The 27,170-nt window shown below is 43.0% G+C and overlaps 1 protein-coding gene and 2 pseudogenes across 5 annotated transcripts in view; 1 reads left to right on the top strand and 2 right to left on the bottom strand.

The window, feature by feature from the left end:
- ERI1 (exoribonuclease 1) overlaps window positions 1-27,170 on the top strand; it is a 115,072-nt gene that overhangs the window by 57,988 nt on the left and 29,914 nt on the right. Inside the window, exons 7-8 of one of the 5 annotated variants that reach the window (XR_004185732.1) lie at window positions 16,088-16,258; window positions 18,108-18,242. The exons of 1 other annotated variant lie outside the window; for it this stretch is intronic. Coding sequence is in view for 3 of the 4 variants with exons in the window: in XM_009212533.4 (XP_009210797.1) it covers window positions 1,991-2,170 (180 nt within the window). In the remaining variant the exon portion in view is untranslated. Of the gene's footprint in view, window positions 1-1,990; window positions 2,551-16,087; window positions 16,663-18,107; window positions 18,243-23,899; window positions 25,216-27,170 lie in introns of those variants that run through there. 3 more of the 5 variants (XM_031669356.1, XM_009212534.4, XM_009212533.4) reach the window with 3 other exon arrangements.
- Window positions 290-374, bottom strand: LOC116268794 (annotated as a pseudogene).
- LOC116268727 lies at window positions 7,830-7,884 on the bottom strand (annotated as a pseudogene).

Below are 27,170 nucleotides of genomic sequence, written 5' to 3'. Positions count from 1 at the left end.
GAGTGAATGTGCGCCGAGAGAAAGGGTGGAGCCACGGACAGTTTCTATTTAAGACCTCATAGGTTGCTCTGTGCCCCATCGTCCCTTAACTAATGTCTGAGCGTTTCCAGAGTTGAACCAGAGACACATTTACTCATGGGGCTTGCTTCAGGTATGAAGGGCATGATAACTAATCCCTGCCTTGAGAACTCAGAAGGGGTAATTGTTTTATCCATGTTAATGAGATGATGAATAAAAATGATAATGACATTGTGGCGTTTGGTCCATTCTTTGATGATCTTCATATATTACTGTTTAACATTTTTTTCTCTACACGTTTAGAGAAAACTTCTCTAGTAGCGAACTATAGAAATGATCCCTGAAAGTATTGTCTTCTGTTTAACTTTACTTAATTGAATTAGGATAGTTATTTCCTATCTTGGTAACCACATGTGGATCTTATACAAGATTTATGCATGATGTCTTTTTTGCTGTTGTTAGAACAACTCAGAATAATAAAATTCTAGTTCATCGTTGGACAACATTGTTTCCCACATCCGTGAAATAGACCAAAAAAATAAAATAAATAGCAACTTCATAGACAAATAAGTAAATAAATAAATACATCTTTTATCTTTAGCCTTTTTAACCGTCTCATACAAACCAACCATCTGTAGTACAGCTAAATGCATGTACAAAAAAAGTTAGTGGAATGCTCAGAATAAGATTGTTTAATTGTTTTTGCTTCTTTCTATGAGTTTTCTTTTGTCCTTTGAGGTGATAACGAACTTGGTCACAGCACAAGTAAAGTCAGAAGTCGGACAGAAGATGCTCAGGAGGCTGGTTTGATCACCTGAGATCATTAAAAATGGCGGACTCCTGACAATATGTGCAAAAATATAAAAGGAAACTCAAAAATACTAACAAATCTCCCTTTTAAAATTACTTAAAAAAAAAAAAAAAAAAGGCAGGGCCTTGGAAGTTTTGATTCTTTTTTCCTCTCCTGTTGCAAACTCATGTTGTGGTTTTGGGCAGGTGGTGGAGAGTGTGTCACCAGCAGGTGGCGCTATCTGCAGTGGCTGGGCCTCTCTCTCCAAGGTGACCATGTTTAGTTTCTGAGACAGGAAGTGGAGGGTGAATAGGTCATGGCCGCTTTTTTTTTCTTTGACTTTTCTGCTGTCTGGTTATCCTCCTCATCTTCTGCTTCGCAATATCAACACCACCATCTTCTTTATCTTGCCACCAGGGGCCTTAGCTTCTTCATTCATCTCCACCCTCTTCCTCACCTCCACCTTCTTCCTCCTGCCCTTCCTCCCCACCTTCTTCCTCTTCTTTGTCCTCTTCATCGTCAGCCTCATCTCCCCATTTTCTTCACTGGGGTTCCCACTAGCAGGGGCATCTCTTCCCCTTTCTTCACCTGCACAACTTGCTGCTTCTCCTTTAAGTGGTTGGTGGTCATCTCAGAGTTAGTGTCCACAGATGGACGTCTGTGACACAGCAGGCTCCCCGATGATCCCATGCGTTGGATAACAAGAAAACAAGAGTTTGAGGACTCTGCCAATAAAATGGGCACAATGCAAAGATGGCTTTTCAGAGCAACCGGTGAGCACCTGATGACTTTTGAAGTCGCCAACACTGGCAGTGATTCGATTTCGTGTTCACCTGACCTTTGTTGGGTTGTTGGGCACAGTGAAGGAGGGTGACAAATTACTGGCAGAAAGGAATCAGATGCATGACTTTGTGAAGATGCAGGATATTTTCAAGGAGTGTTCAGTTATGAGTGCTGGTCATTGTTTTTAAAGGAAGGGATTTAACATTTTAAGTATTCTAGTTTCTTACCTGAAATTTAAAAGAAAGGAAGAAATAAGAGGTCTGGCAGACCCCACTGCAGAGAATAAAATGTGACAAGCGGGTGAGTTGAGAAGGAAACAGTTGACTGGTTTATCTCTGTGGTGGCTTCTATTTTGGGAAAGTTGGTGATCACATTGCCTCACTGTTCTGATGTTCTCAGTGGCCTCAGCTGAGCTGCAGTGGAGTGAGCGGTGAAGGAAGCATGAATGGTGACAGTCATTCCAGCTGCCTTGCAACGTGGCAGATGGGAATAAATGCCCATGAACTGGGAGAAGATTTGATGGCTGCCCATTGCTGCATAAACCTGGCCAAGCCATTTTACGCTTCTAAGCCTCAGTAAAAGGGAAATCATTCTCATTGCCCTACCTGTTTCTAAAAATCGCATGAGTCTCCAAAATTGCAAGTGTTATGACATAAAATTGTTTTGTGAACACTAAAGACCTATACAAATATAAGCCCCCATTGTTGATTTAGCTACAGGGTACGTCATTCATACACATGAAGCATGTTATACTCAAAGACTGTATACACATTCCTGTATCAGCCTGAAATCTGTATTAAGTTTTCTAGATATCAAGAGTCCATTATTTTATGACTGGAATTTTCCTGCTCTGTGCATTTGTTTATTATAAAGGTCATGGTGGGATTTCATTTTTAACCTGTGTGCGCACGTGTGTGTGTGTGTGTGTGTGTGCAATGTCAATGGTAGGAGGGAAAAAAGAAAGGTGACCTAGCCTGGGCAACATGGTAAAACCCCATCTTTACAAAAGATGCAAAAATTAGCTGGGCATGATGGCATGCACCTATTGTCCTAGCTACTGAGGAGACTTAGGTGAGAGGATCCCTTGAGCCCAGGACCTCAAGGCTGCAGTGAGCCAAGATCGCACCATTGCAATCCAGCCTGAGCAACAGAGTGAGACCCTGTCTCAAAAAAAGAAAAAAAAGGTGACAAGACCTTCCATAACATGGATAAGGCCTTACAGATGATCCAGTCCCATTTCCTCAAGTTTTAAAGAAGCTGCATTCCATGGTATTCACTGAATGATTTCAAGATTACACAGCTAGTCTGAGCAGAACCGGGACAGGTCTCCAAGTCAACAAACTCCTGCCCCAGCAGGTTTTTCTATCTCATTTTGCTTCTTTCACTTATTCTACAGTTTTCCCATACATATGAGCACAGAGAGTTATGCTGCAAATACACACACACACACACACACACACATATACACACACAAATTTTTTTTTTTTTTGAGACAGAGTCTCACTCTGTTGGCTGGAGTGCAGTGGCGCTATCTCTGCTCACTGCAAGCTCTGCCTCCTGGGTTAACACCATTCTCCTGCCTCAGCCTCCCAAATAGCTGGGACTACAGGCTCCCACCACCATGCCCGGCTAATTTTTTGTATTTTTTAGTAGAGACGGGGTTTCACGTGTTAGCCAAGATGGTCTTGATCTCCTGACCTCATGATCCGCCCGCCTCAGCCTCCCAAAGTGCTGGGATTACAGGCGTGAGCCACCGCACCCGGCCACACACAAATAGTATATAACATTCTTCCCTCAACAGTCTCCTTTCCCCAAGCAAGAAGTTTCCACTAAACCTTGAACAATTTCACTCAAAGCTTTATGGCTAAAAACGTGGAGGAAGCAGAGAACATATAGTTTCAGAGCAACATCTAATCCAGAATTGCTTTTCTCCTTGCCCTTAACTTCTTTTTAAATTCAAATTTTCTCAGATGTATCTAAAATAGTATTACATACAGTTGACCTGAGACTGTCTCAGATTTAAGGAAGCGTTTCTGGAAACCTCGCCCAACGACTTCCCTCGCACCTCATGTGGCTGTCCTGCCCTTGGGGAAATTAGGTTAGGTTTCAGGGTTTGCTTTTAGTAAAGGCTCTCTTTCTTTCTCTCTTCTTTTCGGAGACAGGATCTCATTCTGTTACCCAGGCTGCAGTGCAGTGGCACGATCATAGCTCACTGCAGGCTGGAACCTCTGGGCTCAAGTGATCCTCCTGCCTCAGCCTCCCCTAGTAGCTGGAACTACAGGTGTGTGCCACGACGCCTGGCTAGTGGCTCTCTTATGAATGCTGAGTGGAGGCTGGATTGGTGGGAGTACTGGCCATTCGCCAGAGGGGTCTTTATTGAGCACCAAGCAAAGCAACCTTCTCCCTCACTTTTAGGGTCCTCATATCCATGCTTGCTTCTCTTCCTAGAATGCATTGTCTGAATTTATCTTCTTTCTTTATCTGTGTACACATGTATTGTCTTACTCTCTCTTCATTAGAATGTAAGCTTCCTGAGAGCAGAGAGCTGGCTTTTGTTGTTCACCTGCGTACCTTGAGTGACCGGACAGTGGTTGGCACACTTTTTAAAATTTTTTAATTTTATTATTAGTTTTTGAGACAGGGTCTCTGCCACCCAGCCTGGAGTAGTGGTGCAATCATGGCTCACTGCAGCCTTGACTTCCCTGGCTCAAGCAATCCTCTTGCCTCAGCCCTCCCTGGTAGCTGGGACTACAGGTGTGCACCACAACGCTCGGCTAATCTTTTTGTTTTTTATAGAGATGAGGGTCTCGCTGTGTTGCCCAGGCTGGTCTCAAACTCCTGGGCTCAAGCCATCCTCCCACCTCGGCCTCCCAAAGTGCTAGGATTACAGGCATGAGCCACCACACCAGCCACTTTTAATATTTATTAAAAGGACAAAAGGATTGTGGGGTTAACGGGTTGAACATCTGGATCCATATTCTCAAATCACCTTCCCAAAATGTCAGAATTCACTCTCCCATTAGGAACGTCTAGGAGGATCTTTTCCCTTGAATCCTCTCTGAAGCCGAGTATGATAGTTTTTAAAATCTTGATTAGTATGATAGGAAAATTTTTTAAAAGCACTCATATTTTAATTTACATTTCTTTGTTGCAATGTATTTTAGAAAGATTGTTATTCCGACAGATTTTTGAAAGGTATGGTAACATTCCTTTTATGTCAATACCTCCTTGGTAATCTTCCCTGGCAATGCTGGATGGATTAAAGGGGACTGTATCACCCTCTCTTAGTTATGGGCATCACACACGTATGAAAGTATTTTGAGAAGTATAAACAAGTTAGGCAATCAGAATGGTTTCTTTTGCTCAAGACGAGAGTACAGAAGACAATGATTTCACTTAAATAGCACTTTTAAATTACTCTAATGTTTGCCACCTAAGTGACAAGATCATTCATATCTCAGCATCATGCAATATACATATGTAACAGACCGGCACATGTACCCACTGAATCTGGAATAAAAGTTGAAATTATTAAATAAATAGGTAAATAAAAAAAGTAAAGTACTACTTTACAAATGTGGGAGCAGGAAGAATCATAGAGAAGGAAATGATTACACTATTGAACATGTTATTTCCTCCTTGAGTGTTTTAACTATTGTAAGTCCACAGAGGAATTTGCAGGTTTTAGAAAGTTGCTCCAATCATTCTGAACATTGATTAGTTTTGCTTAATTTCAGGAAGACTATTATGGCCGGGTAGAAGTGGCTCATACCTGTAATCCCAGCACTTTGGGAGGCTGAAGTGGGTGGATCACCTGAGGTCAGGAGTTGGAGACTAGCCTGGCCAACATGGTGAAACCCTGCCTCTACTAAAAATATAAAACTTAGCTGGGTGTGGTGGTGGGCACCTGTAATCCCAGCTACTCAGGAGGCTGAGGCAGGAGAATCACTTGAACCTGGGAGGCAGAGGTTGCAGTGAGCTGAGATTGCACCACTACACTCCAACCTGGGTGACAGAGTGAGACTCTGTCTCAAAGAAAAAAAACAAAAACACCAAACCAAAAGTAAAAAGACTATTAAAGAAAAACAACAATAAAAAAGAAATAACATGTATGTATAAAAATGAAGTACTCTGAAGAAGCAGGGTGTGGTGGCTCAAACCTATAATCGTAGCCCTGTGGGAGGCTGAGGCCAGAGGATGGCTTGAGCCCAGGAGTTCAAGGCTGCAGTGAGCTATGATCCCACCACTGAGCTCCAGCCTGGGCAACAGAACAAGACCTTGTCTCAAGAAAAACAAAAAGGACTCTAAAGATACCTAGTTATATTTGGGACACATTGGCAGGTTCAGAACTACTAGTATGGAACAGAAAGGAAGAAATTGATTGACTCATTTCCCAGCTACTTATTCATCCACGGAACATTCTTAATGAACACACACAGGACTCATTGCTCATAAGGATCAATTAGCCCACTTCAGCAGTGGAGGCCATCCTTGCAAATGCACACAGAAAGAGAACATTTGGCATCTGAAAGAATCTGGTTCAAGTCGCATGTCTATAGATCAAAGTAAAAATTTTTAAATAATTTTTACTAAAGTTCCATGAACCATGTTTGTAACTTGGGGATGAATTCATCTGAAATCTCCTTTCTCCTCACCATTTTTGCAGCCCGTGTGTGCAGGGCCGGGCAGGGAATTGTGGTGGAGTCCCCGGGGTGGCAGGGTTGGGAGCTGGGACAGAGACTTCCAAGGGCACCCATGGCTGCTGTCACTCACAGAGACTGCAGAGTGAACGGGCTCTAGCTTCTCTCCACCCAGTTCTTCTGGGTGTTTTGGTCTGTTGATTTTCCAGTTTCCCAAAGCAACACATCTTTCTTGGCCTGTTTGGAAAGAGAACTGTTGCTAAGGTTATTGAGCTCGCGAGGGAACGTTCTTGTGTTTACAGCTGTCTAATGCAGGGCAGTGTTCTAAGCAGACGATGGCATTGTTAGAGACATCTACGAGGTCAGTTTTTCCTAACCACTGTAATAAATCTAATGATAACCAGCTAACTCGACGAAGCCATTTCTCCAAGCGGCTTCAGTGTTTGATAACTCCTTTTCCTTTTCTGGAATTTCTATTCTAGTTATTACATTTGGAAGTAGAATGCACACCCATCACAAAATGCCTAACCTTTACGCTCCCTCAGTGGAATTCAATATAATTAAAAGCAGCACGTATTTAAAGTTCTAGTAATGCCAGCTCTATGTGAGAAATTTGGGGAACATCCAAGAAATATAAGTCTTATAAATGATGTCCTAATTACAAAAAGAAATAAAATCACCTTTTCCAGTTTTCAGTTTCCAGTTCATTCATCTGAGGAATGTTTTCTCCAGATAGGACAGGATAATTGACTCCTTTAACACGGTACCCCATTTTGCAGGGAAACAGGAAAAGTCCTCCTGCGGCTCACTCTATGGCCGATGCCTTCCTTGAAAGAGTTCAAACTGTAACACCTTCATCACACCCTTAGTTTTTGAGCTCCAACAGGGCAAGGTGATTCAACTTTGGAAATAGAATGACAGAGAAAGACTGGGTGCAGTGGCTCATGCCTCTAATCCCAGCATTTTGGGAGACCAAGGTGGGAGGATTGCTTGAATCCAGGAGTTCAAGACCAGCTTGAGTGACACAGTGAGGCCTCGTCTCTGCAAAAGACAAACAAAATTAGCAAGCGTGGTGGTGCGTGCCTGTAGTCTCGTCTACTTGGGAGGCTGAGGTGGGAGGATCATTTGAACCTGGGAGGTTGAGGCTGCAGTGAGCGAAGATTGCACCACTGCATTCCAGCCTGGGTGACAGAGCAAGACCCTGTCACACACATACACACATGCAAAATGACAGAGAGGCAGAATTCTCCCAAGTGGAAATGAAATACCGGAATACCATGATTTAGTTTTCCTGTAGTTCTTTCCCTAGCATTTGATAATAGCTTTCCTTTTGAGGGAGTCAGTGATCTTTGACTTTACCTCATAGCCCTCTGAGGTTGGTGTGTTGAGTCTTGTTTTCATACCACATTGACTCTCCTTTCTAGTGACTTGAAGGTTTTTATTATTATTTTATAAAGCTTTATTGATATATAATTCACATACCATACAATTCACTCATTTGAAGTGTGCATTCCAATATTTTAAAGCCTATTCACAGCATATATGCCACCATTACCACAACCAATTTTAGGATAATTTTTTCTTTCTGCTTTTTGCTGTGGGGTTTTTGCAGTGAAAACCTGCTAGACAAATTCCAAAAGAGCTTTAACAGTCGATTTCAGAATATTTAATCACCTCAAGAAGAAACCTGAAGGATCCTTCCATTGCCACCTCTATCTCTGTCCCCTCCAGCCCTCAGCAACAACTAATCTACGTTCCTTTTTTTTTTTTTTTAAGTCTTTGAAGCCTTCATAAATCAGCCCTTTGATGTAAATTTCCATCTCACTCTGCCACTATTTTTGATCAATTCTTCACCAGAGCTTCATCTTGACGTGTGCTCTGCCCTTCAGCCGATGCCACTGCACTAAGGAACAGAGTGACCCTCGGCCCCGCTCCCGACAGAAGCAGCCTCAGAGAGAGAAGTGGAGGGTTAGGGTCAGCGTCAGCACCGAGTGTGCTCGGGTGAACTGCAGGTCTTGACTCAGCCTCGAGGACCTCCTCAGCCTCGCACCCCTGCATTCAGTTCCACCTACAGGCGTGCATCTTTCGGCCTCCTCTGAAGTACAAAACCATTGTGTGGTCTAGCTGCTCATTGTATTTTCGTTCTGTGGTTTTCTTTTATTTACACCCCTCTTCTACTCTGCTGGCCTTTGGGAGTTTTTTATGTTTATTCACCACACTCATCAAGGAACAAATGCATAATCCTTCATCTGGCTTCTGCTGTCAGTCAGTTTGAATCTTGGTTGCCTTCTCAGCCATAAACTTTATCACCCGGCCTCATGCCTTCGGCTTGGTCCTTGATTTTGGAAGCGCAGTGAATCAACATTATTTATCTTTGCAGAAGGCAGTGTCTTAACCACCCCATAGTAGCATTAATCTGTCAAATCGTCCCAAAGATGTAAGGCACTATTTGTTATTGAAGTGGAGACTTCTTTATTGAAGGGTATTGTCCACTCTTAGTAAAGTATCTCAACTTATCCCAAATACTTCCAAGAAGGGGAAGCGTGAGAGAAGGCAGAGTTTGGGGTGTCTGTAGGGAGGTTACTCATGGACAGGTTAGCAAATAAAGCATTGTAAAGGAGATCAGTGAAGTAAGATTTTCATAAAATAACAAGTAGAATTTTGGTGATTTTTCTTTTGGTTTTCCAGTTCAATTTTTAACCATTCCATATTCAAATATTGTTTTGAAGAGGCATTAACTCAGGCTTTAAAAAATGTTGCTGAATCAGTGTGCAGGAGGGAGAAAAATAATTTTAAAATGTCGCTGATAAATTATATTCTTCTGGTATGAAATAATTATATTCTTCTGATATTAGAAAGCCTCTTATTTCTTAAATAGGCTTAAACATATTTCAATTAATCTTTCTCTATGCAATCAGGACTCTAAAGACTGACATGAAACTACATAGAATCCAGTACGCCTTTTGTTTAGAGTCTTTTACTTATTCACAACTAACTTCATAAAAAAAGTCAAATCCTATAAAACACCTTATAAAACACCATTACTAAGTAAACATTGTACTTTATAAAAATTGTATTTATTATTTTTAAAATTTATTTTTTAATTTTTATGCCCTACAGAGGTCTTGCTATGTTGCCCAAGCTGGTCTTGAACTCCCAGGCTCAAGCAATCTTCCTGCCTTGGCCTCCCAAAGCGCTGGGATTACAGGTGTATAAACCACTGCACCCAGCCATATTTTTGTGTGTGTGTTATTTTTTCGTTTTTGTTTTTTTGAGACATGGTCTTGCTCTGTTGCCCATCCTGGAGTACAGTGGTGCAATCTCAGCCTACTGCAACCTCCGCCTCCCAGGTTCAAGTGATTCTCCTGCCTCAGACTCCCAAGTAGCCTGGATTACGGGCACTCGCCACCATGCCTGGCTAATTTTTTTTTTTTCAGTGGAGATGGAGTTTCACCAAGTTGGCCAGACTGGACTTTAACTCCTGACCTCAAGTGATCTGCCCTCCTTGGCCTCCCAAAGTGCTGGGATTATAGGCATGAGCCACTGCACCTGATCCATATTTTTAAATTTAAATTTAAGTTTTTATTTTTGAAGCAAGGTCTTGCTCTGTCACCCAGGCTGGAGTGCAGTGGCAAGAACATGGTTCATGGCAGCCTTGACCTCCTGAGCTCAAGCAATTCTCTGGCCTCAGCCTCCTGAGTAGCTGAGACTACAGGTACATACTATTATGCCCAGCTAATTTTTTGATTTTTTGTAGAGCTGAGATCTCACTTTGTTGCCCAGGCTGGTCTCAAACTCCTGGACTGAAGTGATCCTCCCACCTTGGGCTTCCAACGTTTCTGGGATTACAGGTGTGAGCCACCACGCCTGGCCAGTATTTTATATTTATTGTGCCTGCATGTATATGGGAACTTCCTGTCATATTTCCTTTTTAAAAATTTCCAAATTCCTAAAACCTTAATTAATAGAGTACATCGTCCTCTTAGGTTGTCAGTCCTTCTAAGGGAAAAGCAGCATCTCCTGGTGTGGTCTGGTGTGGTTTTAATCTTCAGTGTCACAAGAGCAAGCCTGCCCCCACCAGCACCACAGTGAGGTGACACAGAAGAGCACTGGGCACCACGTGTTTACTTGCATTCCTCTGGCCCGTGGAAGCCCATTATTCCTTTCCTGAATCCTATCTGAGCCAAAGGCCCTATATGGCCAAGATTCCCTGTTCAGTGATGAAATGCCAGCACATGACATTCTTTCTAATGAGTCACAGTCAATAAAAAATGTTTTCTAAATGAATCTGAGTCTGTCTCCACACCAAGCAACACGGAAGAAAAATCTTATCAAACCAAAACATCTTGTTTTATCAGCTGAGCCCAGACAGACCTTTTCACTTTTGCAAGCAAAGTGAAATTGTTTCCACACAAACCAAAAACCCAGTCTGTCCTTAGTTTTCCTTGGATACATGTGTTGTATGCTATGAGGAAAGGAGGCAGACACATTTTGGGAAATATTTTCAGGGTTTGGAGACTGATGAGAGATTACTGAGGAGTTTGTGTACAATAATAATAACACAGCTAAAGACATTCACTTTTAAGAGCTTCCATGTAAACATTAGGTTAATATCGCATGCTAAACATGGCGTTCTTTTTTTTTTTTTTTTTTTGCAATGCTTTGTTTTCATTATGAACATGGTCTTTACATGGAATAGCACTGACCCTATTATTAGAAGTGGAAATTTATTAGCCATGCATTTTGTTGTTGTTGTTGCTTCCAAAGAGACTTACAGTGGGCTTAGGAAAGCCACAAAGAATCCCCACGGTGTGCACACATCAACCACAGACAGATTAACCCTTCAGGCTCAGGGAGAAATGAAAATGAACTGAAGAAATAAAATGTAATGATCACCCAGGGGTTAACTAGTATAGTGAAGGAGAAAAATAATCTTTTTTTTTTTGAGACGGAGTCTTGCTGTGTCGCCCAGGCTAGAGTGCGGTGGCAATCTCGGCTCACTGCAAGCTCCGCCTCCTGGGTTCACGCCATTCTCCTGCCTCAGCCTCCTGAGTAGCTGGGACTACAGGCACCCGCCCCCGCGCCCAGCTAATTTTTTGTATTTTTAGTAGAGACGGAGTTTCACCGTGTTAGCCAGGATGGTCTCGATCTCCTGACCTTGTGATCTGCCTGCCTCGGCCTCCCAAAGTGCTGGGATTACAGGCGTGAGCCACTGCACCCGGCCGAGAAAAATAATCTTAAAAAAATTTTATTTATTATTATTTTTTATAGAGACAAGGTCTTGCCATATGACCAGGCTGGATTTGAACTCTTGGGCTCAAGCCATCCTCCTGCCTCAACCTCTCAAAGTGTTGGGATTACAGCAGTAAGCCACTGCACTTGGCTTTTTTTTTTTTTTTTTGAGACAGGGTCTCACTCTGTCACGAGGCTGGAGTGCAGTGGCACAATCATGGCTCACTGCAGCCTCAATCTCCTGGATTCAAATGATCCTCCTGCCTCAGCCTCCCACGTAGCTGGGACTATGGGTGTATTCCTCCATGCCCAGCTAATTTTTGCTGTTGTTGTTTTGTAGAGACGAGGGCTCACTTATTGCCCAGGCTGGTCTCAAACTCCTGGGCTCAAGTGATCCTCCTACCTTGGCCTCCCAAAGTGTTGGGATTACAGGTGTGAGCCACTGTGCCCAGCCAGAAAAAAGAAAATCTGAAGGAAAAAATACAAGCAAGCCATGCATACACAGTTTTGTCCCCTAAAACTACGGTACAGAAGAGAGGGTATAAATTACGGGACTGGCATCCATAAAATTCCCTAAGGGAAAGATACACAACATCTAGGGTTCGTCTGTAAGTCAAAGCAAAGCCAAGTCAGAATGAGATGAAGGATTTAAATATGACCAAGGTGCCAATGTGTAAATGATACCATAGACAAGTGAGAATTCATTTGGGCCTTGAACTTGACTTTCTCTCAAGTACTCCCAATTTTACCCAGTAAGGAAAAGAGGTGGGTGGGGGATTAAGTTCTTATTTGCCCATCAAGAGTTTGTTTGCTTAAATTATCCAATGCCTTTGATAATACCATGTGCTTCTCTTTCTATGGGAAAAACTACATAATATCCAGAGAAGTCTAACTGGAATGGTGGAAAAGCCACTTCAGTGAGAAATGGCTGAAAAACCAGGCATATTTAACAAGAAGAGAAATCTGAATGAGGACAAGAGGGCTGCCAAGAATCTTTAGGAGGAAGCAGGGATGTGTGTTCTCCTGTAGTGCTGCAGAAGGCAGGGCTAGGACCGCAGGAGAGCTGCCCCACCTTTGAAGGAGCTCTCTGGGGCAGAGTTGATGATTTAGAAGATATGGATTTATTGTAAGGCCACGCCAGTGGAAGGTGGGGAGATCGGAATAAAGCCAAAGGGGAGGTAGAGAGAGCTGTTAAAGAATGTGGACTTCACAGCTTTCACTGCCTCCGTGCTCTTCCCCTTCCAATCTACCTCATACACATACCAGTGTTACTTATCTGCTGGTCAAAACGTTGATTAGCTACCCATTACCTACTGAAGTATGCTGAAACTCCTTTTCCTGGTATTCAAAGCTTTCTGTGGTTTTACGCTTCTTTTTCAGCCATATCATCAGATTAATAATTTTCCCATGTTCTCCAGTTCTTAAATGTGGCGTGCATTTCCCTGCCACATTCCTTCCCTGCTTAATTCCCTGACTGTTGAAAACCTTTAGGGCGCAGGAAAAATTCCACCTGTTTCATGAAACCTATGTAGAGGCAAAGGGAACTTTCCTTTTACCTTCTGAAGGTTCAATAATTTGAGTCTCTGGAAGAAACCAACAATAGACAGATTAATAGGAGAAAAGGCATACAAATTTATTATGTGTGCATGTGCACAGGAGCCACACAAACTGTGACTCAGAGGAGGACCAGTTGACTGAAGCTTTTATACTCCACAGAAAAAAATAGGGGCTGGGGGCTCCTGGAGGGTGGTGGTGATGAGATGTGGGAGGGAGAGGGGCAGAAATAAACTGTGAACAAAGGCTGCTTTATCTGCTTATAATGCAGAAAAAGTGTCTCAGGCAGCAGCCCTCAGAGGAATACATTGGTAGCCTATGGTAAAATTCTCTCTGAGCAAGAGGTCAGACCTTTAGTCTCCTTTCCTGAGTTAATCTTCCCTGCCTGATGATTGCATTCCTCTGGAGGAACTTCCCTTAGTCAGATAAGAGAGGACTACAGAAAGCTCTTCTCTGCATTTGCTACTCCCCAGGTACTCTCAGTTTGAAGTCCAAAGTAGCATATTTGAGGAATTGTTTTCTGAGCCCCAACACCAACCCCATCCAACCTTTCTTTATGCCAGGGGAATGCACTGCTTTCTTCCTGTGTTCCCATAACACTCTCATGGTCTTTCTGACACTGATCCAGCCTATCTTCTTTTCTTTTTTCTTTTTCTTTTGAGACAGTCTCGCTTTGTCAGCCAGCCTGGAATGCAGTGGCGTGATCTCGGCTCACTGCAACAACCTCCACCTCCTGGGTTCAAGTGATTCTCCTGCCTCCGCCTCCTGAGTAGCTGGGACTACATGCATGCGCCACCACAACTGGCTAATTTTTGTATTTTTAGTAGAGACAGGGTTTCACCATGTTGGTCAGGCTGGTCCCGGACTCCTGACCTCAAGCAATCCACCCACGTCGGCCTTTCAAAATGCTGGGAATACAAGTGTGAGCCACCACACCTGCCCTACCACCCTATCTTTTATCTAATTCGGTATCTGTATAGCTTTTTTTTTTTTTTTTTTTTTTTTAGTTCATACAGTATTTTTACAAACAAAAGTATTACCTACCTGGGAGAGCAGTATTCCCATTTCACAGATAACTCAGGCTTTGAGAGTTTAAGCAACTTGACCATAACCATAGAGCTAATACTTGTAAGGCTGGAATTCAAACTCAGGTTTTTTAACCCAAAGTGCAGACTCCACTTCCCCTCACACTGTTGTGAGGATGTTTTTTAAGTCTAATAAATATGACAGAGATTTTCAAATTCTGAAGTGCTACCCAGATCAAAAGAGGGTTTTGTCCATTAGACTGCAGCCTTGTAGAAGCCAGAGACCAAGTCATTTTCATCTGCGCATATAAATGCATATTCTCAGGTCCACCCAGACCTGCTGAATCAGTGACTCCAGGGTGGGTCCAGCAGACTTTGTTAGAACAAAGCCTTCCAGGTGTCTGCTGCATGCTCAAAGTCTGAGAAGCAAGACTCTAAGAGAAGATTATGTTTTTTCTTTTTTTTTTTTTTGGTGGGGCCCTTGTCCTACAGAGACTACAGGGGCATTATGGGATCATTAACAAGGACGCAAACCTCAATTCTCAGAGGAGAGAATTGCTACTAGTGCTGAGTAAGCAAAGATTTTATCAGGATAAAAAAATTTAAAGACTAACCTGGCAAGATTATGAGCTCTAAGGGGTGTTGGCTTACCTGGAAGGCAGGTGTCAAGTAAAGCTTTGAGTAGAGAAGGCAAGAAGACAGGACGTTGAAAGGAAAATTCTTTATGGGTGTCAGAAAAACTCATTGGGAGGGGAAAAAAGATTTATTATGGAATTTTAATATGAGAAAGAAATGACGCTTTTGTAAAAAAGGCTATTTACTGAACATTGCTGACAGCAGGCCTTTCATGAAAGGGTGGAACAATGGGGAGGAGTAGCAAACGTTGAGAGCAGATGATGAAGCACTGAAGGCAAGGGTAGCCCCTGATCTCCAGAAAAGAGCTTTGAGTTCCTGTGACCATTTGATTCTGGAAAACACTAACATGAGTTCAGCTATAGACTGTTTTCATTATCTCTAAACAAATGCATTGTTCTAAAGAAGGAAACAAATATGTGTGAAGGGTTCCTGGTTTCTTGAAGCTATTTTGAATAATGCAAAAGTGTTGGTTGTGACTCTCATTGAAAATGTGTCCAGAATAGGCTAGCAAAAAAAGAGGTTGCTAAAGTTCAAATGACTGTGTCGATCTAAAAGAAAGAAGCTGAGGCCTAAAATATAATTGGAATAGTTTAGTCAAAGTGAGGACAGCTGCTGGGAAGACTCAGACCCAACTAGCCTTGGATATGAATTCCATTCGATCTTTGCTACAAGCAGGTTTGTTTGTTTTTTGAGACAGGGTCTCACTGTCATCCAGGCTGGAGTGCAGTGGATCCTGGCTAACTGCAGCCTTGACCTCCCCAGGCTCAGATGATCCTCCCACCTCAGCCTCCAGAGTAGCTAAGACTACAGGCACACACCACCAGGCCTGTATAATTTTTGTATTTTTTGTAGACGCAAGGTTTCACCATGTTGCCCAGGCTGGTCTCAAACTCCTAGGCTCAAGCAATCCTCCAGCCTTGGCCTCCCAGAGTGCTGTGATTACAGGTGTGAGCCACTGTGCCCGGCCCACAAGCAGATTTTTAAAGACAAAAAAAAAGTTGTCAGGACGGGGAGTAGGCTGATACAAAGTTGTTTGTCAGGAACTGGCTTACAGGAATAACATTGATTAGTGATTGGCTATACATTGTTAGGCTATAGGGTGTGGTTATAGTGTTCAATGTGGCATTATTAGGTTACCTTACAGCTACTTGTGGCAATAGAAAGCAGTTTTAAGAATAGGACGTGATTGCTGTCTCATTTTAATGTCTCCCTGGGCCTGATAATTTAAAAGGACTTGCATTCCTCAGATCAAAGTCCGTTTACTTTCTCAACTGTATAACCCAAGTAGCCTGAATAGATGTGCCCTGTGAGTGTCTAGGAGCCTCTGGTGTCCATGTTCATGTGATGTCCTGACAGGATGACTTGTGATGAGTCTGGCCTCTGAGTGACAGTGACATTTCTCCTTGCAGCCTGGCAGTAAGAGCCAGTTAGCAGAGAGAGACACGAACAGCACATATGCAAGGCTGCCGAGGAGAGATGAGGCAGAGAGGCCCCGACGCCTCTCCAGTTCCTGAGGCCACACTGCATACCTTTGTGAAGTGCAGCACCCCTGCCCTGATCTTCCAGCAGGTTTTCACCAGGTTCATGTTCACCTGTTCCACCTTGCTGTTGCCTTATTCCCCGTTGTCTCTTGTTTTCTAGATGTGTCTTTGGGTTCTAGCAGCTCAGAGCTCTGAGTGTGGAATCATCATCAGTGTAGACCTTGGCCACTTCTTCATTTCCCCCTCCCCCAAAGCACCACTCACTTGGCTTCTGCAGGAACAAGCATTTAGTGCAGATATCAGCTAAATGGGGGGCAGGGGGCACCAGTGCAGACAGCACAGCCCAGAATTGGCTACTACTTAAGATTTAATGCTATACTGAAATGTTCACTGATAAAATGTGCTACCTGGATTTATTAGTCCAGTCTCACACTGCTATCAAGATACTATTTGAGACTGGGTAATTTATAAACAAAAGAGGTTGTTTTTGTTTGTTTGTTTGTTTTTTTTTTTTTGAGACAGAGTCTCACTCTGTCACCCAACAAAAGAGGTTTAATTGACTTATAGTTCCTCATGGCTGGGGAGGCCTCAGGAAACTTAACAATCATGGTGGAAGGTGAAGGGGAAGCAAGGCACATCTTACATGGAAGCAGGTGAGAGAGAAAGCCGGGGAAGCTGTCATTTATAAAGACCATCAGATCTCATGAGAACTCACTCACTATCATGAGAACAGCCTGAAGGAAACCACCCCGTGATCCAATCACCTCCCACCAGGACCCTCCATTGACACATGGCGATTACAATTTGAGATGAGATTTGGGTGGGGACACAGAGCCAAACAATATCACTGGAGTTTCTTTCAAGATAATCCATGGGAGAAAGGTGAGTGAGTGGGGCATTTTAGATGAAATCAGATTGGCTGTGCGTTAATAATTGTTGAAGCTGCCAAGGGTGCATTGAGGTTCTTTATACAAGTCTGGTTACTTTTGTATGTACTTGAAATTTCCCACAATAAATTATTATTTTTTAAACTGGATGCTGGAATCCCTCAGGCATTGCCAGCTCAGCCATTTTCTTTCCGGCCATCCTTCTCCTGATATGTTCCCTGGGATCTGTCTTCCCCTCTGCTACCCATTTCTTCACTCTCTTTCTTTCAGGGCTCTCAAAATTCCTGTCTTGTCTTCCCTACCTAAGGGGAATACTTAAAACAACTCCCCTTTCTTTCTTCCTTCCTTCCTTCCTTCCTTCCTCCCTCCCTCCCTCCCTCCCTCTCTGTCTCCTCCTCCTCCTCCTCCTCCTCCTCCTCCTCCTCCTCCTTCTTCTTCTTCTTCTTCTTCCTCTTCTTCTTTTGTTTTAAGGAGCAGGGAGTTTAATAAGCAAGAAAGAAGGGGGAGGAAAGACAGAAGAAGCTCCCCTGTACAGAGACAAAGGGAGGGGTGCTCCAAAGCCAAGAGAGGGAACCCCCACAACTCCCATTTCTTATGGAGAACAAGCAATTTAATTATTCTATGTCTAGACTTGTCATTAGCCTGCACTGGAAGACCAACTATACCCATTAATATTGTTTTTCTGAACAAAAGTTGTTCTCTCTGTATGAAGAATTCTGCCTTCATCTCAGTCATCCTGCAGCCACCTTTTAAAGTCACTGTATCCCCCCACCCCATTAGAACGCTAATATTTGTTTAACCTCAGAGTAGAATGGAAAGCATGAATGGTAGATATTTCTTACGACTCCAAGAAGTGGAATTTAGTCTTTCTCTAGAACCTTCCATCAGGAGAGGTCCACTATGAGCCTGGTTTAGAGGGGAAGGAGAATGGAGACCCCCACAATGTCCTCAGACTCTTGTTTTCTTTGTCTTCCTCTTACTCCTTTTACCAGAATTTCTGGCAAGTAACATGTTGACTCATGGTGTTTTATCACTTCCTTCCTCTGGCTCACTTCCAGTAGAGATGCTAATGAGTTGCCAAGTCACCAGTAGGCAGGAAAAGACGGAAGGGCTTCTCTGCCATGGAACCTTGATCATCTGATGTTAATAATCTGAAAACGACATTGACAAAATGAGAGTTAAGCTGAATGAGAAGGTATCTCCTGCTTTCTGGCATGAAATCTTTCTTTCTGTTTCCTTTGAAGTCCATATCTGTGTAAAAGATGCAACAGCAGGAATGATCTGTACTTCTTGGGGGTCTTAATCTCTGCTGTGTTGAAAGGATATTGAAAGAAATGGATAGGCACCTACATCTGGGATCCTCATCTTAGAGACTAGGTACCTGCTTGGGAACTCTTAGGCAAATGGCTTTTCTCCTTCCCCATTTCCCTTCAGGGGCCAGAAGGTCAGACAGAAAGTCCACCTTGAAGCTATCTAAGTTCTGGGAGAAAGCTTTTCTAGAAACATAGGGAAAGTAAATGATGAGATACCCAGAGAGTCATAATTATAAGAGTCCAGTCTGGTTAGTTTGGGGTGAACTAAGGCATGAAATGCATTGGAGAAAAGTGGGGAGGATGGAATATCCTAAATTTTGTAAGTCCTAAAAGTAGGGTTGCTAGATAAAATATGGAATACCCACTTTAGTGTGAACTTCAGGTAAACATCAAGTAAATTTTTAGCATAAGCATTTCCTCAATATTGCATGGGACACAAGTATACTGAAAAAAATGTATTTGCTGTTTATCTGAAATTTAATTTTAACTGAGACCCTGCATTTTTTATTTGCTGGTAACCCTAGAAAAGCCCAGCCAATCGGAGCTTTTATCACTCCATTGAATGTAACAAGTGGTCACTGCGCATTTGTCGGGGGGAAGCAAAGTCAATGACTGTGGTAATAATCCCTTGACCTACTTTCAGTGAAAAACATTACTTCTTTCATTCCTTTGGGAATGTTGCTAAAACAATGGCTGCGCTCTGATGGTAACTCCAATCCAAAGATCTTTTATTATGTGGTATATGCTCCCTAGAGAAAGCATACCATAATAAGAGAAAGCGTATCCTCTAGGGGTCAGAAATTGATGTTTATCTCCATTCTTTTTCTTTCTGTTTTTGATGCCTTATGAATTTTTATTTCTTTATTAAGGAAAAATTTAAACATATACCAAAGAAGAGAGAACAGTGCAAAGAACCTCCATGTACTCAGTATCCAGCCTCAGCAGTCATCAACTCATAATCAATACAGCCTCATCATGCTCACTTTGGGAGCACATATACTAAAATTGAAATGATACAGAGTTTTGCATGGCCCATGTGAAAGAAAAAGGTGGGATGTGGGAAGAATACTGCTTCATGCTTGGCACAGTGGTTCATGCCTGTAATCCTAGTACTTTGGGAGGCTGAGGCAGGAGGATCACTTGAATCCAGGAGTTCAAGACCAGCCAGGTCAACATAGCAAGACCCTGTCTGTACAATTGTTTTTTGTTTTTTGTTTTTTTTTTTTAATTTAGCCTGGTGTGGTGGTGCACACCTGTAGTCCCAGCTACTTGGGAGGCTGAGGCAGGAGGACCACTTGAGCCTAGGAGTTTGAGGTTGCAGCAGTGAGCTTTCATGGATGGCATCACTGCTCTCCAGCCTGGGCAACAGTGAGACCCTGTCTCAAAGAATACTGCCTCATCTATTCCACCACATTTTTGTCTATTCCAACCCCATTATTTTGAAATAAATTCCAGAGAGCTGGAGCATTATTGCTTTGTAACTTTCTACTTCTCACTGTACCTTTCCTTTCCCAGTAGTGGAATTGTATGGATAGTGGCTGCCCCAAATCTGAACATTCCTTGCCCCACATTTTTATCATTGTGTAGTTGCCTGCCTGCCCGATATCAAATCCCCAAATATGCATTTTCCAACCTCCCTTAACTCCACAGCTCAGACACTCAACTTCAGTTTTGAAAATCAGACCCTCTTGGCGCAAGATTTTGACTAGAACTTGGGCTTGGAGGAAGCGGGAGGAGTTGGGTGCACGCCATCAGGTCAGCTGTGCAGTGGCATTCGGGGGGCTGCTCCTGGAGGATGACCCAGGAAAATATTCCTCCGGCTTTTTCCAAGGAGTTTGTGAGCACCCTAACTACATTAATAACGCCCTTCCTTTACACACTAGCTAGAGGGATTCCACTGACTTTTACTAGATAGCTGGACTGATACAAAAGCTGATCTTTCTAACCTTTTAAGAAGCCTAAGAGGAGAGATGTACACAAGCACTTCAGTCACTCAGGAGAAAAATGTTGTGATTTGTATGAATATGATAATTTGTTAAGTACAGGTTTATGGGACCACCCTATAGCAGTCGTTCCCAAAACGTAATCCTCCGTGCATCCCCCTGCAGCCCACCAACCAACAGCATCAACATCACCTAGAAACTTCTATAAATTCAGATTCTTGGACCTATTCCCAAGACCTCGTGAATCAGAAACTTGGGGGGCGGGGCCTAGTAATCTGTGTTTTAACAAACTGTAGGTGATTTACGTCAGCAAATTCCAGCCTGAGGGCTACATTCTGTGCCCACTGCTTTTTTGTTTTGTTTGTTTGTTTGTTTTGTTGTTTTGAGACAGTGTCTCTCTCTGTCACCCAGGCCAGACTGCAATGACATGATCTCGACTCACTGCAAACTCTGCCTCCTGGGTTCAAGCGATTCTCCTGCTTCAACCTCCCGAGTAGCTGGGATTATAGGCTTGTACTTCCATGCCTGGCTAATTTTTGTATTTTCAGTAGAGACAGGATTTCACCATGTTGGCCAGGCTGGTCTTGAACCCCTGACCTCAAGTGATCACCCGCCTCAGCCTCCCAAAGTGCTGGAATTATAGGCCTGAGCCACTGCGCCCGGCCCTACCACTTGTTTTTATAAATAAAGTTTTATTGGCACACAGCTGCGCTCATTCATTTATGTATTGCCTCTCTCTGCATGTGTACTAAGCTAGTAGAGCGTCATGGTTATGATAGAGACCATAATGATCCACAAAGCCTACAATATGTACTATCTAGCCCTTAACAGAGAAAGTTTGGGGCCCCTGATTTAGATTCACTCTAAATGATGAGACAGTAAACATTAGAGGAGGAGTCAATAAGAACTAAACAGGAATATGTGACACTAATTTATAACAAAGTGTGGCTGTTGGGATTGGTGTCCATAAAATGGCGGTCTTTCCTTAGCTGAGGTCTGTGAGAGACAGAACAGCAGGTTGTTTCTAACTTGTTAACGGCAATCTTCATGCTGAGGACAAATTTAACAAACTCTTATTTGATCAAGATGCTTTTCTTAAAGTGTGTGCAAGAGCACGCATGTATTGGTTTGTGTGTATCTAGAAGATAATCTCTTGAGCAACCAGGAGGAATCACAGAAAAGAGAATGTTATCCTCCTATTAGGAAATAACTCTAGGCCTCTTTCAAGTCCTAATTTGTTTGTCTAGACTGCGGCATTTACCATGAATGCTAAAAAAATGGGGATAGTGGGCCAGGTGTGGTGGCTCACACCTGTAGTCCCACAACTTTGGGAGGCCAAGGTGGACATACTGCTTGAGCCCAGGAGTTCAGGACCAACCTGGACAAGATGGTGAGACCACCAACGCTACAAAAATACCAAAAGTTAGCTGGGCATGGTGGCCTGCACGTTTGGTCCCAGCTACTCGGGAGACTGAGGTGGAAGGATAACTTAAGCCCGGAAGTTTGAGACCAGCCTGGGTAATATGACAAAACCCCGTCTCTACAAAAAATACAAAAACTAGGTGGGTGCGGTGGTGTGCGCCTGCAGTCCCAAGCTACTCTGGAGGCTGAGGTGGGAGGATCTCTTGAGCCAGGGAGGTCGAGGCTGCAGCAAGCTGAGATCACACCACTGCACTCCAGCCTGGGTCACAGTGATACCCTGTCTCAAGACCAGCCAACCAACCAACCAATTCATTCTGTTTGACCCACAATTTCACTCCTAAGAATGCACTGTAACAAAATAAGTAAGAATGTGTTCAATGATATAGCAACAAGCCTGTTGGTTGCAGCACTGTTTATAACAGTAAAAAATGAAAAGCAGCCTAAATGTCCTACCTAATCAGTGTGGTTAACTGTGATATACATATGTTATGGAAATATTATGTGGCCATTAACATGATGTTGTAAAAATTTACATATTGGCATGGATAAATTCTCATACTGTTGAGTGAGCAACAGTGTCAAAACATTATTTTGTCTATTTTCCTGCAATGGGCCTACTATTATGTATACCCATTTATATGCCTACATTATAATCTAGAAGAGTACACAGGAAAATTCTCAAAATTTTAACTGGTTTGCACCTAGTTAGTGCTGGGCGGTAGGATTATGAGTAACTTTGACATCCTTCTCACCCTCTCATCTTTTTTTTTTTTTTTTAAGTTTTTTGAATTTTACTTTAAGTTCTGGGATACACGTGCAGAATGTGCAGGTTTGTTACATAGATATACATGTGCCATGGTGGTTTGCTGCTCCCACCAACCCATCTTCTAGGTTTTAAGCCCCACATGCACTAGGTATTTGTCCTAATGCTCTGCCTCCCCTTGTCCCCCACCATCATCTTATTTTTATTTATTTTTAAATTATATTTATATTTATTTATTTTTGAGATGGAGTTTCGCTCCTGTTGTCCAGTCTGGAGTACAATGGAGCGATCTTGGCTCACTGCAATCTCTGCCTCCTGAGTTAAAGCCATTCTCCTGCCTCAGCCTCCCTAGTAGCTGGGGATTACAGGTGCATGCCACCATACCTGGCTAATTTTTTTTTTTTTTTTTTTTTTTGTATTTCTAGTAGAGACAGGGTTTCAACATGTTGGCCAGGCTGGTCTTGAACTCCTGTCCTTAGGCCCACCTCGGCCTCCTAAAGTGCTGGGATTACAGGCTTGAGCCACTGCACCCTGCCCTTATTTTTATTTTTAATTTTTCTCCAGTGATCATGTATTACTTGTGTAATTATATGTATTTTAATGCACCTGCATATACAGACATCTTAGTTTGGAGATGTAACAACATATTTAAATAGATAAATTTGGATCCCTACCTTCTGCTCAAGTTGACATAAATGTCCTTCCCATGCAGCTGGGTGGGAGCACCAGGCCCCACAAGGGTTGCAGGTTCCCTACTTTTGCAGAAAGGGAAAGAGGCAGATTCTGGTAGGGACAATACATTAAGGACCCCTTGCTTCTTCCTCATTTCCTGGGTAGGATGGTCAATCACCCCAGTATGCCTGGAACTGAAGGATTTCCCAGGATACAAGACTTTCAGTACAAATAGGAAAAATCCCAGGCAAAATGGGTCCAGTTAATCATCCCATTCCTGGCAGATTTTTAAAAAATGGTATGTACACAGGTACACAGAGCTACGTTTGTGACTCATGCTGCGGTGTGTGGTTTCATGAGAAGTTACTTATGAAATCATTGCTGATTTCTGATCCTCATGGCCAGGAAAGGTAATAAACTCAACAGGGTTGAGGTCAGTTCAAAAAAGAGGCCTTCTGACCCCAAAGAAAGCAGAACTCATTTCAGACGTTCTGCATTTCTCTGCATTTAACACCAGTGCATGCATTTGTTCTGTGTCTGAGCCTCTATAAATAAAAGAAAAAAAAATTAACGTGTTTTCTGAATAATTCAGGTCAAATTAGGCATTCAGTGACTCAATTTCCTACTTTCTTTACAATTAAACATTAAACTAATGTCACTGAAATTGCATTTACTATATTGCATTAGCCCAAGTTGTGCCCATTCTGCTAAAGCTCTCGACATTCTTATTATCATTAAAGAGAAAGAGGAAAGGACCAGGAGTGGGGACTAGCAAACCACAGCTTGTATGGGAAGGAAATTTGACATGTGATGCAAGCGGAAATTTGTGTAAACTGCTGGGAGATTAACAGTGAGTGTCTCTCTGTGTGTTACCCATCCACCCATTTATAAATGGTGGGAGAGATGGCGCAGAGGGGGAGCAATGCCCATTCGACAAGTGCAAGTTGTGGGCTCAGCTGGCTGCTGGGCAGTCATCCTTTGTTTGAAAGCAGCACACCTCCTTTTCACCAGCAGAGTCAGGAGCTGTTCTCCTGGGTAATTTCAGAGAATTCACCTCATTGCTCACATGCACGTCATTCCCTTTGGATCACAGCATGCTGGAGGGTTTAACCAGGGAAGAGACAATGAGTGTCCCTGCAGAACAGGCCAAGCACATTCCCTGATCAGGTCATGCGGGTGAGTTAATACGTTCACTACGTGCTCCTCCTACCCTGGAGAGCAGCATGACCTTAGTTCCTAAGCCGCAGGGTTAGCACGTACAGTCTTATGTAGTGGCCTTGGCTGTAGAGTTAGCCAGACTTAGGACAGAACTGTAGCTCAACCACTTCCTCACTGTGTGATGTTTGGCAAGTTATTCACCATCACTAAGGCTCGGTTTCCTCAAGTAGATTAGGGAAATAACACGGTTCCCACCTCACTCTCATCTTTCCCCTTCTTCACTGAGTTTCTCTCACCTGTGCTTCTTTGTTGCCTGTAAAACATATAGGCCAAGGAGAAAGTTGATTCTGGCATATTCCAGACCATTCTCACCTTTAATTTAGTTTATTTAATTTTTAAAATATTTATAAATAGAGATGGGGGTCTTGCTATGTTGCCCAGGCTAGTCTTGAACTACTGGCTTCGAGTGGGCTTCCTGCCTGTTCATCCCCAAGTGCTGGAATTATAGATGTGAGATACCACACCCAGCCTGGATCTCTTTCCACTGGGGAACTTAAGATTCTTCTTCCTTTTCTGAGGATGACTTGGACACGAGGGTGGTTCACTGTGGTCCCTAGATGATGCAAACTTCAGAGGGAAGAAAATGCCCTGTGAGGAGGAAGGAGAGAGGAGCCCCCCTGGCTCTGAGTGGAGACTCCTGGCTCTGCCTTCAGAACTCCACTCCTGATCACCATCAAATTCCTGCCCGGAGTCCACAGATTCCAGTCCTTTGTTGTTCTCCCTGCCTCTTCTTCACCAGCTGCACCAAATGACCAGGTTTGGGTAGCGGGAGCGATGCTTTGGGTTTTTGTTGTTTTACACCATTAAGAAAAATAGGGGCCGGGCGCGGTGGCTCAAGCCTGTAATCCCAGCACTTTGGGAGGCCGAGACGGGCGGATCACGAGGTCAGCAGATCGAGACCATCCTGGCAAACACGGTGAAACCCCGTCTCTATTAAATACAAAAAAACTAGCCGGGCGAGGTGGCGGGCGCCTGTAGTCCCAGCTACTTGGGAGGCTGAGGCCGGAGAATGGCGTAAACCCGGGAGGCGGAGCTTGCAGTGAGCTGAATCCGGCCACTGCACTCCAGCCTGGGCGACAGAGCGAGACTCCGTCTCAAAAAAAAAAAAAGAAAGAAAAAAGAAAAAATAGAAGGATTAGGTGGGAGAGTCCGCTTCGCTTTTCAGTGAAGAAATGAAAGGTGTGGCAAGATGGGTTCAGGTGCATTTTGCTGGTGGGAATGGAAATAAGATTGGGAGGAGGAGGATGTGAATGTGAACAATGAGACAGATTCCCTGAAATTACCCAAGAGAACGGCTCCTGACTCGACCGTTGGCAAAGAGGGTGTGCTACTTGCAAAGCAAGGATGACGGCCAAGATGAGATCACATTTGCATTTTTTTGGATTGTCATCAGTCTCACTGTGCCATGTTTCCAATCTGCACATGTGCGGATGTGCAACCGGGAGACACAGACAGGCACCAAGAGCCAATATTGAAAATCCCACCTTCTCCTTGTAAGCAAACCTAATCCAAGGACCTAGGACACTTGCTTGACCCAATTATCCAGAAACTCCACTGCTTCGTCCTGATGTGCTGTGAGAGAGGAAAGGAAGAGGGGCGGACAGAGAAGGTGTATGGTGAGCTCAGGTGCATTTTGCTGGTGGGGGGACACATTGGTGCCAACTTGTTCTGTTTGTCCAGTGATGTAAAAGCCTTTCAAAGTTCTCATTGGTTGACCCAATCATTCTAGTTCTAGGAATCCAGCCAAAGGAAATAATCAGCAATGCAGATGAAGATCTATGTTAAGGGTACTTACTCTAGCTTATTTAATATGGTAAAATATTGGGGAAAAAAATCTACATGACCAAGGGTGGAAAATGAAGTAGAATATGGTGGAATTCCAGTCAATGAAGATGATGTTTTAGGAGTATTCATTTTTAAATGGAAAAAGTAATACATGCACATGGTTAAAAGTTTAAATAGGACAAAAGCGAAGAAATGAGAAAGGAATCTCTCTCTGGGGTCCTCCTCTATAGATAAAACTACGTACTCAGTTATAGATTGTGCTTTAGAAAAGAAATAGGTGAAACAAGAAAGTGGTTTCAAAGTAATGATAAGTGGAGGAAAGACACAAGATCAAAAAACAACCACCACAAAATAAAACAATGAACTTCCTAGTATAATTGCAATTTGAGAGGCTTGAGAAGAGAGTAAGACAGAAAAGAAATATTCCAAGCTGTTTTTGAGTGATGAAATTTGGGATAGTATTTATTTTCTGTATTTTATAAACTTTTTATAGTGTGTAATATTATTTCTAATAGCATTTAAGGAGCTAAAAAATTACATTTAAGTTCAGAATTCAGCAAGGAACAGCAATGATCTTCTGTAAATCATTTTTTCCAAAAATCAAGGTTCTTTATATTTACACATATGTGTTCCCCTATTTCCTTTATGCATAAGTTTAAAATAATGCTGCAAGTTAATTATTCGAGAACACCCAGACAATGCATTTTATCTCCCTGTTGGCCGGCCCTTCTTCAGCATCTAACTTAATCAACACAGGCAAGAAAGTTAGAAAACACCACCACAAGAAAGAATTCTTGGCCGGGCACGGTGACTCACACCTGTAATCCCAGCACTTTGGGAGGCCGAGGCAGGTGGATCACTTGAGGTCAGGAGTTCAAGACCAGCCTGGACAACATGGTGAGACCCTGTCTCTACTAAAAATACAAAAATTAGCTGGGTATGGTGGCAGGCAGCTGTAATCCCAGTTACTTGGGAGGCTGAGGCAGGAGAATTGCTTGAACCCAGCAT

The sequence above is a fragment of the Papio anubis genome, chromosome 8, assembly GCF_008728515.1.
Source record: "Papio anubis isolate 15944 chromosome 8, Panubis1.0, whole genome shotgun sequence".
NCBI classification, from domain to species: domain Eukaryota; kingdom Metazoa; phylum Chordata; class Mammalia; order Primates; family Cercopithecidae; genus Papio; species Papio anubis.
The sequence above is the reverse complement of the archived record's forward strand: the minus strand, read 5'-3'. Positions and strand labels throughout refer to the sequence as shown.